The sequence below is a fragment of the Acipenser ruthenus genome, chromosome 13, assembly GCF_902713425.1.
Source record: "Acipenser ruthenus chromosome 13, fAciRut3.2 maternal haplotype, whole genome shotgun sequence".
In the NCBI taxonomy this organism is placed as follows: Eukaryota; Metazoa; Chordata; class Actinopteri; order Acipenseriformes; family Acipenseridae; genus Acipenser; species Acipenser ruthenus.
In genome coordinates this window covers 30,242,995-30,261,126 of record NC_081201.1, presented here as the reverse complement: position 1 = coordinate 30,261,126, position 18,132 = coordinate 30,242,995, and the positions used below count along the sequence as shown (strand labels likewise).

The 18,132-nt window shown below is 35.6% G+C and overlaps 1 protein-coding gene across 2 annotated transcripts in view; it reads left to right on the top strand.

The window, feature by feature from the left end:
* Positions 1–18,132, top strand: part of LOC117418223 (adenosine kinase-like) — a 116,597-nt gene that overhangs the window by 35,670 nt on the left and 62,795 nt on the right. For both annotated transcript variants that reach the window (XM_034031002.3, XM_034031004.3), the window contains 2 exons: positions 10,910–11,082; positions 15,121–15,229. In XM_034031002.3, the coding sequence (XP_033886893.1) occupies positions 10,910–11,082; positions 15,121–15,229 (282 nt within the window). The remainder of the gene's footprint in view (positions 1–10,909; positions 11,083–15,120; positions 15,230–18,132) is intronic.

Genomic DNA, 18,132 nt, shown 5'->3' with positions numbered 1-18,132 from the left:
AGCTTCACACAACTGAAGTGACTTTCTTTTGTGTCCCAAAAGTCATTTAAACTCTTCTAATGTATTCCCTGAGGCCTCATCATAAAGTGTAACCCTTATTTGGCTTTTAGTTTGTGGTACTGTAAAGTTCTGCATCATTAAGCTTCCAGTGTTCTTGTCATTCCACCTCTGCTGCTGCTTACATTGCTATATCTCATAAACCTTTTGAGATGTTACCATCATATTTTAAATGTTATGTAATCTGTTTGTTTATTTTTTTCATTGTGGAATCACATCTAAACTAGTTTCACAATAGATATCCTTTGTCAACAAAAACATTTTAAACAGGATTTTATTGTATTATGTGTGTCCCAAGATTACTTGCGGCATGAAGTTCTGTTGGTTGAAAAGACATTTGGGGCCTGAACCGCTATGGTGTAGAAAATTACTTTAAAAAAAATAATAATAATAATAATTTATATATATATATATATATAATTACCTACTGGCAACTAATGATATCGTTTATCTAGGTTTGTAATCTTTTGTAATGAATGATCTGACTTTCTGAAAAGGGTGCACTGAATTTTCCATTTGGCATATCACCGAAGCTAAAAATATTATTATAAGTGGGTGTAACGTCCTTGTGCCAATCATGTCTGCAAGTGTAGCCTTTCTTAATTCCTACGGTTGGCAGCTGTTTGTTATTTAACGAACACGCTTCATATGTAGCTGTGCAGGAGATTTATGTTTATTAATATATGTACAATCTCACTCTGTGATTTTACTGTGAATAAATTAGGCTTTGGAAATGATAAACACCAATAACGTTATATTCTTTTATTCCTGTAGTGTTGTGTAGCTCTGTCACAGCTGTTCCAAAGTTTGCTTTCAACCCTACTGAAATAACTGGATCAAATGTCTTTGGGAGGCAGCTACCAACCACTGTTTTCAAAGGCCCAGTCATGAACCTTTGTTGTGCCACATTCTCTACAGAATGTATCAGTAGTATTGAAGTCAATACTAAAAGGTGTTTATGTCTCACTCTTATTGCTGCTGATTGGCTAGCTGTGGAAAAAGCTGATCTTCTATTGGTTTCAAAGAAATCCAGAAATGACTAATCTTTTAAACTTAAGGTATAATTTACAAAAAATATAAATAAGCAAATAAGTGATACTGCTTTCTTAACAGGAACCTGACATTTAAGTGCAGTAATCTAGTAAAGTTGTTTTTTTTTTGTTTTTTTTTAAGTCGTCTTTTCTTTTAAGTCGTCTTTGTGGTCAAAGCGTGCACTTGTTGGGATTTTTAAAAGAAACTTGAAGTTTACTGTTTTAGAAGCCTTTGAAGACAAACGGTCCCTGGCAAAAAATGTAAATATTTTTTTTTCTTTTGAGATTAGTGTTGCTGACCTATTTACATATCTTTTAGATTTAAATGCTATATAAAAAAAATAACTTTTTTGTTTACTAGATTTGAACAGAAGTGATATTAGTTATTTATTGGACAGGCACAATCCATAGAAATGTTAAACTATTAAAACATGAAGATTGACACCATGTTTAATGATAAAAATGAAGTGTTTATATAGGAGTATCTGTACAATATGTTACTATTTTTAAAAGAAAATACAGACTGGAAATCTCATGGCAATGTGTTTATGTATTAATTAATTTATGTATTTATTCTTCAGTGAGTAGTGCAGGGAAAAAAAAAATGCCATCGGTATGAAATCAGGATCACCCTGCTGCAACAGTGTTCCAGTTGTCCATCATGGGACAAGACGTTAGATCATGAAAAATAAAAAAACAATTAGATTTTGTCATTTTGCCCCTTTCAAAAATTGCACTTCATGTACAACTTTATATTGTTGTATTAAATAGTGCTCCCCACACAGATAGATATTGTGAAGGGTGTCCAGTGTGTATCTGGACTGGTGTTTGAGAACTGCAACCTTTCCTTCTGCAGTCCAGCACTGAAAGGCACTGAACTGCCTGCGCCCCTGATGAAAAGTTAAGTGAGAAGGTGCTGAAACTTCTTAAACTAAGAAGAAATCATACACAAGCCAGAAGATGCAGAGCTCAAATATACACTAACATTTTGTGGCATTTTTTAAACTTTAAGTTGTCTTAGAAAATCCTTAAAGTTTAAGGTTTATGGGGTAAATTGTTTCCACCACAACAACGCTATTTGTTTAAATAAGCCACAAGTATGCTTGCAGCACCAAAATGAAATAGTCATGTTCCAGGGCCGATAGTTAAGTCCCATTTGAAAAGTTAAAATTTTATGGACCTGGTAACTTGATATTTAAAATATATAGCATTGTTTCTGGCACCTGCACAAGGAAGCGGGGAGCTGTAAACGCACATAAATCCCATCAAAGAAGGCTTTGTGGTTTGCAGCGTTTGATACCACAATAACATGTTTTAACAAGCTCTTTTGAAGTTTTTTTTTTTTTTTAAACTTCTGAGAAACTTTAGAAGGCATCAAAAACAAACATATTGTTGTTATGACACACTTCATCTCGGTTCAGTTGTGTTTTCCAACAGTAATTATTTCTAATGTTATATGTTTTTTATAATTTTATTTTTTATAGTTTCATTCTGGTGAGGGATTTCAAGTGGTGAGTTTTGTGTTCTCAAATAGACTGAAAAGGGATGGTCTTCCTTAGTGTTGGCAAAACATCTCAAGGAACACTTCTAATGGGCAGTAGTAAAGAGGATTCCAATACAATACTGTAAAAAAACAAACCTGCTGTCACTGACTAGGTTAAAATAACCAGATGCATTCACCACTTATCCACAGGCATATTCATTTCTGGGTTAATATAAATGTTATTTTCCAGCTGTTTGAGTGTAAAAAGGTTAGTGAACAAAGTGTGTTTGTATGTGCATGTATGTATTTATTTTATTTATTTGTTTATTTTTACAGCACAGGTGGTTGAAAGTATGTTCCTGCGGGTTCCTTAGACAGAGATGTTTATAGAATGCTGGTTCTCACCAAGTGCCAAAGCAAATGGAGCAAAACATCAGCACACTGAATACAAATTTGGTGGCAGCTGTAAATCTCAAAAGAAAAGCTTTGTTGTATCTAAAGCCTCCCTTTTTAAAATAAGCTTGGGGAGTAGTATCAGTGACTCGGTTACACTTTTTTTTTTTTTTTTAATTTTTCAGAAATGAGCACGTATCTTTAGGAATTTAGTAGCCCAAGGAGTGTTGTGGTAACAGGGAACTGAAGTGAATCTGTTCCTTATGAACGCTGTGTCTAGAATTCAGTCATGTGACAGGAGATGATAAATCAACAGAGGTCCTTCATTGGGGAGGATTGAATTGTTTTTGTGTGGTTATTCTTAGCTGAAATGAGTGTCGGACATCAAAGTAATCATGTATTTGGGTGAAATCAGATAGCCCCTGGCTGACAGAATGCTACTTTTTGGCACATGGTATGGGCTCTTTGGGAGCTATTAGTGTCTGAATTATTATTTTGCTGCTAGAATGGATTTAGCTACAGAGGAAACCTCTAAATTTGACCGTGTCGCAGTCTGGTTTTATGAACTTCAGCCATCGCTCCGCATACTTGTTTTTTTGGAATGAAAGTTATTGTTTTTTGGATATCATTCCTTTTAAAATATTTTTGTTCTGTATAAACAAAGTCCTCCAGACCTTTGCAAAAAGCTTGTATGCTATGACTGTGAAGCTGTAATTAATCTAAAGGCCACACTACAATTTTTTGTCAATTAATGGCGTTTGCCCTTGTCTGTTGGCTTTTATGTGATGGTACTCATTTTGTTTATGATTTTGTAATAACACACATTTATAACCCATTTGACCGCATTATTTATTGCACAGTATTTGACTGAGATTTAATGAAACATATAACTCAATCTTGAGTGCACTGCTGTTGGCACTTAGTGAAGGAATCTGGAAGGTTATCAGAACTATAAATCAAAACCTATTTTTTGGTGTGCTGCCTGCACTGCAGTTTGTAGTTTTGGTTCCTATAGCACTGTCTTTTACTGCATGTATAGTTCCGTTTTACCATATTCTTCATCACCTCTTCACATTCAAATGCCTCCCCCAACATATTGATTTTTTACTAGTTTAGCAAAGTGGTAGAGTACAATGCTCTCTCTAGAAGATGGTCAGTCTGCATGCTGTTTGAAATATGACCTTTCAGGGGTTAGTGGGTTGTTTACTTTTCCATGAGAAAAGTACAGTGTGTGCTCTAACAGTGGAACATTTCTCCAGAAGGTTTTTTTCTTATATCTCCGGAGGTGTCACTTGCGTCACGTATCACAATAAAAACAGTAGAATGCTTTGTTGAGTGTCCAGGACAAAAAAGAATGAATAGTTGATTGATTTTATATAAAAAATGACTGTACTAAAAAAGATAACCGAACAAACATTTTTGTGTTCTAATATTGGCAACCTATAGAAAATCCACTTGCATTTTACTACAGTTTTACTGCATACTGTACTTAATAATTAGTTAAATAACTTAAATAATAAGTATTAATAACTATAACAGAAGTTTGTGACTTCATCTAAATACATTGAACAAAACTGGATTATCATTTAAGCAGCACTGCAAGTCATGTGCTGTCTGTAGACAATTTAAAAGATTAAAAGTAATGTATTGTGGTATCTAGGACTGTTTTGCCCAGAGCCACAGAGTTTGGCCCTGTTGGTTACATTCTGTTAATCTTGTTAGCAACAGACAAAGGGAAACCCGTATATAATTGTGTTCATGGCCTTGTGGAGAGGGAAGTCTTTTTATTCTTGCCATGATATACTTCTCTACAAGCCGTAAGACTGAATGGATGGCTCTTACAGCAGGGTCATAGAAAAGTTAAAAGCTTTTCTTGTTTACCTATACTGCAGCAAAGGGATCCCTACACAAGCTACTTTTACAGGAATGGCTTTTAAGATGAGTTTTATTACTAAACATTCTGTTGGTAACATGGTAAAACTTCTGTGCTGCTTGAAAATCATCCAAAAAAGTAATCTCCTTTCATCGTTTATCAACAGTTACAACTAGGAAGTTTTATTTTTCAGTATTTAAAAAAAAAAAAAAAAAATCTAGATATTAATTTATATTTTTATTTGACCAAATACAATGTGAAAAATGTGCAAAAATGCAGAAAATCAGACAGGGGGCAAATACTTTTTCACGGCACTGTACAAAGAACTTAGTTTTTAACAACTGAAAAGAATATGCGTTCGTCTGCGTCAGATGTCCCTTTAACAATGTAATAATAATAAAAAATGCTATTTAACAGAAGCAATTTCTATCTGAACTGTGGTTGTTCATTGTTGTTAACATTTTATGTCCACAAGCAAAGCAAAACATTTTAATTGATCTCACAAATCCTGACAAATGCAACTATCGTACTAAATTCAGCTTCTTTTTATTTGATATTGCCATATACTCCAAACACAACATGCTTTGAAACAAAAGAAAGTAATCGGTAGAAAAAGCCTTAATTGTTAAATCAAAAAAACGTAAATACAATGGGCCTGCTTCTGATTTGGCTTGTCCAACGCTAATGTAGAGCCCTAAAGTGTGTATCCTAGCAACGCACTAATCTACCATACTAGCACTAAAAGAAGCGCAATCTCACACACTCAAGGTTTTAATGTAAACCGGCAACAGGAGACTTCAAACTGGGTTCTAATTTGATGCATCGATTCACCAATATGAAATCGAACCTCTGGAAATTTAAGAACAGATGATCAATAATCAATGCATTGATTAATTGTTGCACCCCTAATACCAATAATAATACAGGGAAAGTTGGCACAGCTAAACCAATTAACTATGATAGTAATAGGTAATTAATTGGTTTGCTGATTTTATATATAGCATAATTTGCCCTACTTGACTTCATGTAGCTGTGTTCTGGGGATTTCTGTGCATAGTTTTCCTTTATGTCATCACTGCTTGGGTTGTGCCTCTAGAACAGCCTGATGTTGAAAACAAAAAATACCTGGTTTTCAAAGTACCTGGTTTGCCTTGTTTGCAAAAAGCTGCGGTGCATCATTGCATATCAGTATTGTTTATCAGATAACCTGCAACAAGCCAGTGAGTGGTGACACCCATTTGAATCCCTTGAAAATATGTTTTAATCCATTTATCATGTCAGCCAACATGACAGTTTATTTTAATTTAGAACCATATTCTTCAGATGCCAAGTACAGTTATTCAAAATTAAACAGATACACCTGCAACCCATGAGGATTGCATGGCAAGTCCTTAACCTACCAGCCTGTAATTGACATCGCAACAAAGCGCATTTGTTGGTGCTGCAGACCCTTAATTAAAATATACAGTAGCAGATCCTCTCTCCAGAAACCTCCCATGGTTTTTATAGGTTTCAACTCTCCTAGTCGATGACCATTAAGTGGTTCACTTTCCTTGTGTATGCTGTCTTGATGGCAAGCTGTCACTTTAAAGAATTACAGCAGCAAATAATGATGCTGAACAGTGATGACATGTAGTCCCCAACACAGACTCGAAATAGTGTCCTATTAACCAGCTTGACTGTCGCGGGGCAATGTCTTGGGTTGAACTCTTACAGAGATGGATCATAAGCCATATGTGCAGCCCCTTATGGACAGCGTACACAGACACAAACGTACCCGATTGCTAACTGTGCATGAAATTGCAGTGATGGAAGATATTGACCAGATGTTTCAACCTCTCAATAAAAAAAAATTGCTTGTTACATGACAGAGTGAAAAATTCTCTGCCCGACTTTGATCATTCACACTTTGCAGGAAGGAGTAATTTAATAGAGCCTGCCAGAGCTCATCATTGTCAGGACACTTTGACAAGCCCTTTGCCTTCGGGTTTTTGATGTCAGTAGTGACAGATATTGATGAGTAGAAGTTTGATGTATTTTTTTTTTTCAGGGTTTGTACCTTTTTGGTTTAAAAAAAAAAACAGGCACATATTGGCGTTCTCATTTAGTTTTGTGTCTTGTGCAAATTATTTTACCTTTCTAAAAAAAGGTAGTATTGATTAACAAGTTGAGGGAGCTATATTTGTCATCCTCTGACCATCAGAAATCTATTGATTTTAATGTATGTAGAAAAACTTGGTGCTTACTGTAGTGGTACCTGGAGGTCAGATACTTTGGCCGTCAAGGGGAAAAACACATTTTAAATCGTATTTGATTTGCAAATCTCTGCTTTCTTTGTGAAGAGAAAGGGCTATGACAGTTGAGTTTACCTGCAGTGGTTACCAGCCATTGCTTATTAAATCTGCATACACCCCTACCTGCTTCATCAATTAATCCCTGGGCTCTGTCTAATGTCCTTGGACTCTGTTCAGTGAAATAAAACTACTCCTATAAGCTCTTGCTATTTTCTCTTTAACCAACACGCCAGTTGGGTATATGAATTTTCAGTGGGTGCATAGCTATGAATTCATTAAGCCCAGTGTCGAAAGGCATGCGATTCATATATAGCTGAGCTATCGAATCTGGCTGCAGAGGATTTCCTTGTTATATCAGATCCAAGGCAATTGTGCCTAGTGGAAAGATTGTTACAGAAGAGTATATGTTTTGCTTGCACTGCTTCAGAGCTCAGACAGATTTTTTACATTTTTTTTTTTTTTTTTTGGAGGGGGGTGGGATTTCTGTCGGGTCTAATGAATAAATGAGGCATATGTCTAGCTTGTCAGAAGTCTAGCACAATGAAGGCAATGTGTGTGTGTGTGTGTGTGTGTGTGTATATATATATATATATATATATATATATATATATATATATATGTGTGTGTGTGTGTGTGTGTGTGTGTGTGTGTGTATATATTCTTACCTCGTTAATATAGATGCTTCCTGAGATTCTAGTACGATTTCACACATGTGAGGGTTGTGATTGCTGCATTAATATAAATCTGCATAAAATGCACCACTTCGTCTGGTTGAGGGGTATTAATGTAACCGGCAATCACCAGTCTCTACTCGCCTTGTTTCCTTATATTTCTTGGAGAGGAGTTAATAAAACATCCCCCCATGAATAACCCCCACCTCCTCCTGAACATGGAGACTTGCCAGAGTGTTAGACCTTAGTGTTCTATTTCAGACAAAGTTGTCCTTTTCTTGCATTATGCTTTGCATGACCTAATATTTCCACTCTCTTCTTTTGTTGCCAGCTAGACATTCCTGACAGCATGGTGCACTCCAGTTGACCCCAATTCCACTTTTCTATTAGGATTTTAATTACAAATATTTCTATTAGAAACAAATATTAGCAAATGCTGTTTGCCTGGCTGTATAAGTCCCAAAGCACTGCACAATTAACCAACATGCTGCCCCAAAACTGTTTCTGTAAATGAGACCAATTTTAATGAGAATCAGATTCAATTAAATTACATTCTAAACACAGTTGTGCATTTTTGTTAAAGGAACAAATATGAACGTGGCCATTTTTCCCTCCAGAGTGCTTCTCAAGCAATATTTGTTAGAATATTTGTCCATACAAACGTTAGTCAATAATTATTAACCATTGTACAAAAAAAATAGCAAATTCTAATAAGTGGCTTTTGGAAGCACTGAAACAGCATAATTATTGTCCCTTTGTCTTGCATAAGTATCCTTTCAGAACGTTGTACTGCAGCAGAATGGCAGGTGGTTAGTGTCGGGATACATGCTGGGTCAGCTCTTTGACGATTGGTCCTCACATCAGCAAGATGTCATAATTAATAGTTAACAGCAGCAGCAGTAGAGGAGTCCAAGTGTGTCAATAACCATAAATCACACAAATGAAAAAAAGACAGGTCCCCTGTTGAAACATTAATGCAGAGCTTTTAAAAGGCTTCATCTGTGAATAACGCTGAAGTATTTCTAGTGTTTTTTTATATATATATATATATGATTATTTACAGTGATGTGTATCTAAACAATGGCTCATCTAAACTTTAAGTCTAAAATATAGGAACAAACCTGACATTGTTTACGTTTTGCAGTAAGAGACCGTTTTTCTGAAACTAATCGTTTTTCCAAGATTTACACACTGGTGATTGTATTTAGATCTGCCACATTTTAGATCAGATTACTAGACACTGTATGTTTTGTTTGTTTTCTTACAGCAATGTACAGTCGCCCACCCTTCTGCAGTAATTGGGAATTGTCGTAGCCATATTAGCAGTAACATTTTGTGATAGAATGAGAACAGAAATAAAACTGATATGACCAGTAGGATTTTATTTTATTTTTTTTTTATTTTTTTTTGAAGAGAATAAAAAAAAAATAACAAGCAAGATATTTGGGCACCAGTACTTTTTTGTTATTCTTCTGAATCTTTCAGTTCAATATGCTGCTTCATCTACTGCCTGGGGCAAAATGTCTTGCAGTGCCTAGCCTGCTGCTCAATTTCAGTGCTCCGTTCCACAATAATGAAACATCTTGATTTGCCAGTTCTTGTGTCTGGCACTATAGGATAATTTAAGATGTGACTAAGCATGAATTTCCATTGCAGAGTTGATTGACCTTTCCACAACCCACAGATAGTGCTTTGTAGTACTGAAGGTATTATCATTTATTCAATTCGCAATTGGGAAGCGATTGTCAGCAGGGTTCCGGGATTGAAATTAATTGACAGGACTCCTAATTCTATTTGAGGGAGTTTACTTCTTGTAATTTAGATGGTTTTATGATGGCTTCAATTGGTTATCTTAGGACAGGGAAAGTGAGATACACCTGGTTTAGAAACCAATTAAAGAGAACGTAATTTAGTGTGAAATACAGATGATGGTTCTACTACTACAGATGTTCTTATGCTTATTAACCTTGTTCATTTAATCTATAACCATTGTAAATTGTTGAACTGTAATTTTATTTGCAGTCAGCCTAGTTTGGCTATATATTGTTTACCAGTATCTGCCAGTAACAAAATTGCTAACCAAGCTGCCTTTCTTTTTATTCAGTGGGCTTTGAGATCTTGGGCTGCCCAATACACTGGTTTCTGCTGTCCATTGCTGTCCTCTGTGACAAGGATCTGCAGTAGTGTGAATGGATGCGTTTGACAACTGCTCTTCCAATTCTGATAACTTGATAAGGGAATTTTGAATTTCAAGTGCTTGTAGTAAAGGTCATAAATAAGTTCTGGACACTCTTTTGAATTTGAATAAACCTTTTTGGACATTTTGGTATAACAATCTACTTCACATTCTTGATGTATGTCACAGGTGTTTTATAGTATTGACACCTGACATGTACAATATATTCTAAGGGTTTTGGTAACATGGGAAAGCAATTTAGTGAGGACCGTAGGAATAAGGTCCTGACTTGAATCTCAGCTAAGCTACTGACTCTCTGTGTGAACAGCAGTGTGGAGTAGTGGTGAGGGCTCTGGACTCTTGACTGGAGGGTTGTGGGTTCAGTCTCAGGTGGGGGATACTGCTGCTGTACCCTTGAGCAAGGTACTTTACCTAGATTGCTCCAGTAAAAACCCAACTGTATAAATGGGTAATTGTATGTAAAAATAATGTGATATCTTGTAACAATTGTAAGTCGCCCTGGATAAGGGCGTCTGCTAAGAAATAAATAATAATAATATTAAACATAATATGCACATTATGTAAAATTTTGTCTTTAGGACTATCCTGGAAGAATATTATTTATTTTCTTTTTTTTTATGGGAAAACTTCATAATCCTTTAATACAGTAACATTGACAAGTCTTTTGGCATATTTGCTTGGTACAGCATGCTGTTAAGAACTGAACATGGTGATGCTGGGACTCTCTTCACACAGTTGTTGCATTGTGAATTAAATCATCCCTACGCCACTGTCTCAAGCTGAGGTGGAAAGGCACAGATGCATTAGTAGTGATTTTGCCTTATACATGAGAAATTATTATTATTTATACACGTAGGACTGGTCATGCTGGTCTCCTAATCTGTGTGTGTGTGTGTTTTTTATCCTGCAGTGGATGATTCAGCAGCCTCATAAGGTTTCAACATTTTTGGGATGCATTGGCACTGATAAGTTTGGTGGGATCCTGAAGAAGAAAGCCGAGGAAGCCCATGTTGACGCTCATTACTACGAGCAGAGCGAAGAGCCAACAGGAACCTGTGCAGCCTGCATCACTGGCGACAACAGGTCAGCCTCTCTTTCTGAGGGAGTGCCTTTATTATTTCCTTAGGATATAACCAAGATAAGGCTGTGTTGGGCTTTGTTTGTAAGCATTCTTTGAGCTTAAACAATTGCTTGTTTTTCATTACTGAAGCTGTACATCACTGGGGTATTCAAAATGTACCTTATTAACTGGGGAACCCTACGTAATTTTTATAATAGCTTCTATCTAATGTGTGGTCAACATGTTTTTATAGGAATTCCCTTTAAAAACACTATCCTGTCGCCCTAACCCTAACCCCTCCTTTTAAACCCTGGAGAACCCATACAAATACTTGCATACCCACACTTATTCCTAATTATTGTTTGTTTGCAATTTTGTTTTAAAGGCTGTTTTTCATTGCATCCTGAAAACTTACCAAGATTCATAGGCACATGTGTGACTTACGAAAAACAATAAAACACCCCTATTCGTGGACAGAGACTGGGGCATGTTGCATCATTGATAATAATTCAATTGTTTTTGTCTTCATCACCTGAGTTCGTTTTGCTGCTGACAAATGTTTGGAGTTATAGAGGAGGCAGGCGTACATCTATCCATACACATGTATGTCACACATTTGTTTCCATATATCTTGAACTGCTTATTATTATTTAGCTTAAGATACTGAAAATATCAGATTCTTGGTATATAGGGGGGTGTCTGTCCGTCTCTATGTCACACTAATATTTTTGCATGTATCTGGAGAATCTTTTATAAAAGTGGTTCAATTCATGTTCTGTGCATGCTGTTGATATTGTGGACATCAACTTTTTCATCACACAGATAGCTCTAATACAGTGTATGTTACTGACATGGGGGGGGGGGTGGGCTCTGCTGTTTACTCTTCACAATAAATTAGTTCATGGAGTAGTTCATACTCAGCTACACAAACTGCCCACCACATGTAATACAGTATATCTGTGTAGTGGAACATAATGGGAGAAGTTAACCAAATCCAGTACCAATGTAACCTTTTAGTGTTAGTGTAACTGGGAAGTTTTATTGATTTACATTTATAGACATGAACTTTTTTTTTAAAGCTAGCCTTATCCCTGTATAGTTCTTTCTCAACGTGGGTTTCCTTTTGAAGGAAGCAAGTGTCATCTATGAGACTTTTTTTTTTTTACAGTTGATGAATCAACTTTAATCAGAACTGCTACTAGAATAGCATCTGCTAAACCACTTCTGATGGTTTATTGATGCTCTCCAGCTGTACACAAATATTATCTTCAACAGGAAACCTTTATTACTACTGATATATTTTGGAACACTGTGTGCTATTTGTTTTGAAAAAACATAAATATTCCTTTTGAAACCAGCATAATTTATGTGTTTATCTGTTTAAGAAAAGAAAATGTGATGAAAGCTACCTTTTGAAAATGAGTTTGAACTTCAGCTCCCAGAGCAATGCCTCTAAAAACATGAATTATGCAGTCATAGAATTCTTTTTAAGTTTAAGGGTGGAAAAAAATCAGTGCACATTTGGCACATTGACTATTTATACTTTTAACTTCCCTGTTCATGATCAAATCAAACCGAGACTGTGTCTTGTCTCTTCTAAAGAATGGAACTAATTGACAAGCACATCAAAGTACACTGTGAAGATGTGGTCAGGGTTTGACTGATTGTTTTCATTTAATGCACATTACATAATTATACAGTAATTAATTATCAATTAAAAAATGCAATTGGATGTACTACAAAACTTTAACATGTTACCAGATATAAATAGCTTAACTAAGACCGCTTGTGTTGGTTTATGGAAAAGCATATATATATATATATATATATATATATATATATATATATATATATATATATATATATATATATATAAAAATTACTGTCAGTCTAACTGAGCCAATGCTTATTTGTTTCTCTGGTTTTGTTTTTGAAAGTAATATTGAAAATAAATTAAATTTCTTATCTATTTCCTGTAGCATGTCTACCATGTATCTGTCCAGCATGTCAATGATTATACTGTGGCCACAACCTTGATAATAACATATTTAGCCAGAGTTTAGATGCTCAGTATGCACCAATCACAATCCAAGGGGCATCAGCAGCAATTGAACTCACTCTGCAGAGTTCTTGTTGTTTTTTTAATCTTTCTAAATGAAATGATGCTTTCTTTCTCGGAAGGAGCTGAAACATGCTGTACTGCCTCTCCCCATCTTAGTTTAACCTCTACATTCTTAAGCCCCCCACCCCTCCACAGAGTATTCTCATTGACTGTCTGCTTTTCTCCATATCAATTTAGTTTTACTGGCTTCCTATTTCCATTCTTGTCATGCCCCCCCACCTGCTTTTACTTCAAGCTAAGTAAAAGCAGTGACAAATGCAGGGGTCATAATATATTTTGTAACAAAAACCTTAAGTTGACAGTCCGCATGCCAAAGGATGTCTGATGCCTTACTTGAAATAAAGGTTTCATTAATTTACACTGCTGTCTTGCCGTTTGGCTAAGTACACTTTAAATTACAAACATGTTTCTTTTCATAGTCAATCAGCATTGAATAGCGTGGTAAACTAAACTAAGTAGTTTCTGAACTCGGACTAACTACTTTATTATGCAAGTAATATCATGCACAGAAATCTAGGACCCGTCTTCTGCATAACAAAGAGTGCAAACATGTTTTTCATACAATGTGATGGGTGGTAGGATAATGTATTTTGTAGCAACCAGACACAGTTTGTGGAAAAGAATGCTGTATTTTTTTTATATAATGTGTGTCTTGTGTGTAATGTATGTAATGTGTGTAATCTATGATGTAGATGGCTAAAAGCTGTAATTAAACTTTTTGTACAATGCATGCCTTTTCTCTACTTAACTAGCACAAACACTGCAGTATGCTATATACCGTAGAAACATATGAGCCAAGGCTGAAACATAAATTCGTAAAAGAGCTCATGCTAATTCAAAGACTCACGGTTGACTTTTTATTGTACAAGTAATCTTTAGTGTTACAATCTAGTTTCAAGTGTTGGCATACACCAATAGTGTTGGGTATTGCATACTACAGTAAAATGTGGTGATCTATGAGGCAAATTTTCATAAATGGTGATTTTACTTTGGTTTTCTCCTTGTTCCTATTCTTTTAGCATCTGGTAGGTCTTGACTGAATTCCTGTATGAGTATAACATGTTTTTAGTAATTTAGTTGTTTTTTTTGTCAGGTCTCTGATTTGTTTGTCCTGTTGAATTTCTGAAATGTTGCTGCTGGCAGAATAATAAAATTTGCATAACAGCTGTTTTTACAGTAAGCAATGCATGTGTGCCATAGGGTGTTGGTAGATCTATGCATTTGAGTAATTCAGGTCTGGCCAGTACAGTAGTTCCAAAGTGTAATTTAATATAAAACACATACTCCTTCTAATCTAGTTCATAGTGACCTACGTAGAATGAATTCTGGCATGTGATTAGTTACAGCAATACAGGAGACTTAGTGAACCATTCAGAATATGTTGTACTGGATTGCTTTAGGCTGCTTGAAATGTAATAGTTTTAGGATTCTTGGAAAAGGAGCAGCATCATAGCAAAGTGGAAAATGGCAAGATGGCTGATAGGTAGTGAGATTGATTAGGAAGTCAAGTTGAAGTCCCCTTGCATGATGGTTACATCTTCCAAACCAGCAAAGACCGTTGTCCCAACATAAGAAGTTTCCACATGTGATTTATTGGTCTAGTTGTCTCAACCTGAATGGTATAATAACATGTTACTTTAAATTAATAAATAAATCTGGTGGTCATCATAATGGTTTCACATTTGACAATTGTTTTGAGTGATTTTTTTTATATGTATTCATTTTTTGGGGAGCAGCAGTTTCTGATTTTTGTTTATGCCAGAGTATATAAAACATGTACCCAAACAACAAGCACAAGTATGATCTCTGTGTGTGTGTGTTGTAAGACTTGAGGGGAAACTTTAATGTTTTATTATGCATAGTATGTTTTTTAATGAGATCTTGATAAATAAAGTAGTTATTTGCACTTGATTTTAAAGAAAGATGCATCTCATTTCAGGTCCCTTGTTGCAAACCTTGCTGCTGCCAATTGCTATAAAAAGGAGAAGCATCTGGACTTGGAAGAGAACTGGAAGTTGGTGGAAAAGGCCAAAGTCTTTTACATTGCAGTAAGTAAACCGCTCAAATTGTGCAATGGGATGGGTGCTTGGTATTGATATTTTCTCATTTTGTCTGCATATCATTAAGCATCCCCTAAGAGGAGCTTGTATGAGTTTTGTCAACCTGCCACCACCACACCCTGAGGTCATGTGACTTACAGCTACATAGTGAGTTATTGTCTTACTGTTTGGTACACAGTTGTATTCTTTGATTTTTCATTCTTAAGCTCCACTGCAACATTTCTTTTAAACTCTGGCCATATCAGTCATACAGACCACATACTGTTGCATATGGTCTTTGTAGTTGGTACACAGTTATATTCTATGATTTTGTCAGTATAAAGTTCCATTAGAGAGGATGTCCAATAGGTATTAAATGTTTCAATGCTAAAGTATTTTAACCTCTTTTGACCATATTATTGATTCGACAGTGTCCTTACAAGCTTTATTGCATGATTATCTCAAACAAGTTCCATTACAAATCGTGTGCAATAGAAATTAACCTTGTTACTTGAGTCCTGCATCGGGTGGGTACCCATGGGGCCCGGGTTTGGGTCGGAATGTGAACTTTTTCGCTGTTTGCGGTTCGGGTGCGGGTCCAAAAAAAAATTGTTTTCTGTTCTTTTTTTTTTTTTTTTTTTTGTTTTACCACTGCTTTTGCCAGCCAGCAGAACCCCAGAACACATGTCATTTTTAACATGGAAGTGAGCGAGGCACCATGAATACGCAGCCATAATTGTTAATAAAACCTGTTCTAATTAAAAGGCCCGTGAACACTATGGGCAATTTCTGGATGATGACATTTGTAGTTCACTCCTAGTCACATTATTTCTGTGAGCATAAGTAACAGATCCAACAACTTTTAACTGTAAAAAAAAAAATGTAAAAAAATTAAAAAATAAACAAAGGTTTCCAAAATATGTTTTTCAAAGTATGCTTTAGGCAGTACGTCTTTGTTGTAGAATTACTAGTAATAATTTTGTTTATAAAGGCGTACAATTATGTTGCTGTTTTCAGAGATGATGCGCTTTTTTTATATAATATCCTTGGAGAAATGCAAATGCAGTGCTCTTTATCCACATTTAGGTTTAAATTCAGTAGTGCCACACATACACCACTTAAATATGTTTCGTACAGTAAGTGCTGTTTGAGATCCAGAGAAATGCAGTACAAGTGTACCTTTTTATTGAAGTCTTGCCATCATTTAGCTACAGTATTAAAAAAACTTGCTTTGGGATGTAAAGTATAAGTATGATTTTAACATTGAACACATACAGATGTGGAGGGGGGAAAAAGAAGTTTGTACAATTTGACCCCAGTTCTTTCTAGAGTATAGCAGTTGCTATGATCTCTGGTAACACTGCCTCCAGATCCAGATATGTAAAGCATTTTAAACTGTCTATATTCATGGCTTTTCCAGTGGTATTTTCCAGTGAGTTAATTGAAAATCCAGTTACTCCTTTCAGCTAAAGGACCACAGTGTTAATGTTTCCAGCAGCTCTTAGTGTACACTGCTGTAGGCTTCAGCATGGCTCGTATTGATTCCTCTGCCAGGTAAGAGACTGGAACTTTATAACTGTCAAATGAATGCTTAAACATAGAATAGGGATCTATAAAGAGACATTCTAGCACCACTACATATGGTGAAGTGTATTTATTTATTTATTTATTTATTTATTTATTTATTTTTATATAATATTTCTTTTTTTTGTTGTTATTCTGAAACTAACTCTTTTTCAATTGTCTGAATTACACCTGGACAGAAGATTTGGAGACAGGGTTATACCTCTACTGATGCCAGCATAGTTTAAAATAGAACCCAGCATCTTGTTCCAAGGCAAGGCAGTTGCATTTAATATAGTTTATTTAATGTTCTTTGAGTTCGGGTGGTCTCAGTGCAGGCTCTGTTTAGCATAAGTATACATAACAGATCTGCTATAAATTGGCAACGATTTGGCCGCATCTGATCATAAAGCTCCCAGTATAAGTGTGGAGAAATGCTTCAGCGGTGTTGACAGGGTTACAAAAGAATTGCATGCCCAGCGGCAGTCACTGCTCTGGATTAAAAAACAAGTATCTACCCTTTTGGAAGTCAAGGATACTGCAATAATTTAGACCGCTCTTAACTTCAGATATCTCTGCTTGCTGATGTTTAATGCCACTGGAGTCATTTGCATTTCATATGCATTATGGCACAGCTAGAACTATGTTTATGGACCACTCCTCTAAAGCAGTCTCCATTTAACCTTGACAAATGCTTTAAAACATCTGAAATTAGACATGTCATGAATTGCCTACTAGGGGTAGTAATAGCTTAATTTCCTTCTGTTGGTTTTCCTAAACAAGTGATTTGCGGTATGCACATACTGTACTTGTTTTGCTTTAATCTGTAGATCAGATTACAAACAATGTGCCTTAAAGCAATGATTAATGATGCTTGGCAGAGGCTCTCAAGGTGCCTGCTGCTATATCATGTGATTGGATGAAAACAGAATTATTAGAGCACTTGCACAGCCAATCGAGCAGAAGCAGTAGCAGCAGTAGCACAGGGAAACAGAAGTGCCATTTTTCACAAAGGAAATGTTGAACCTCTGCCAAATCTTTAGTGTCAGACTGTTGCTAGGAAATCAGGATCCTGAGGCAGTTCATGACAAAGTGAGTGATAAGAAGAATATTCCAGATTTGTTTGTTTAGTTATTTATGTATATCTGTATATCAACAGATAATGAAGAAAACTCACTATTTTAATAATTGGCTACCATATAATATCTCTATATAATATGTATTTCAGTATTTTATAATTAACAACAAAAACACACACTTAAATAGCCTTTTTAATAAATGACTAATGGGTAAGGTTACGATGGGTACTGAATATTGGCACTGTTCCTTCCGATCCCCCTTATACACAC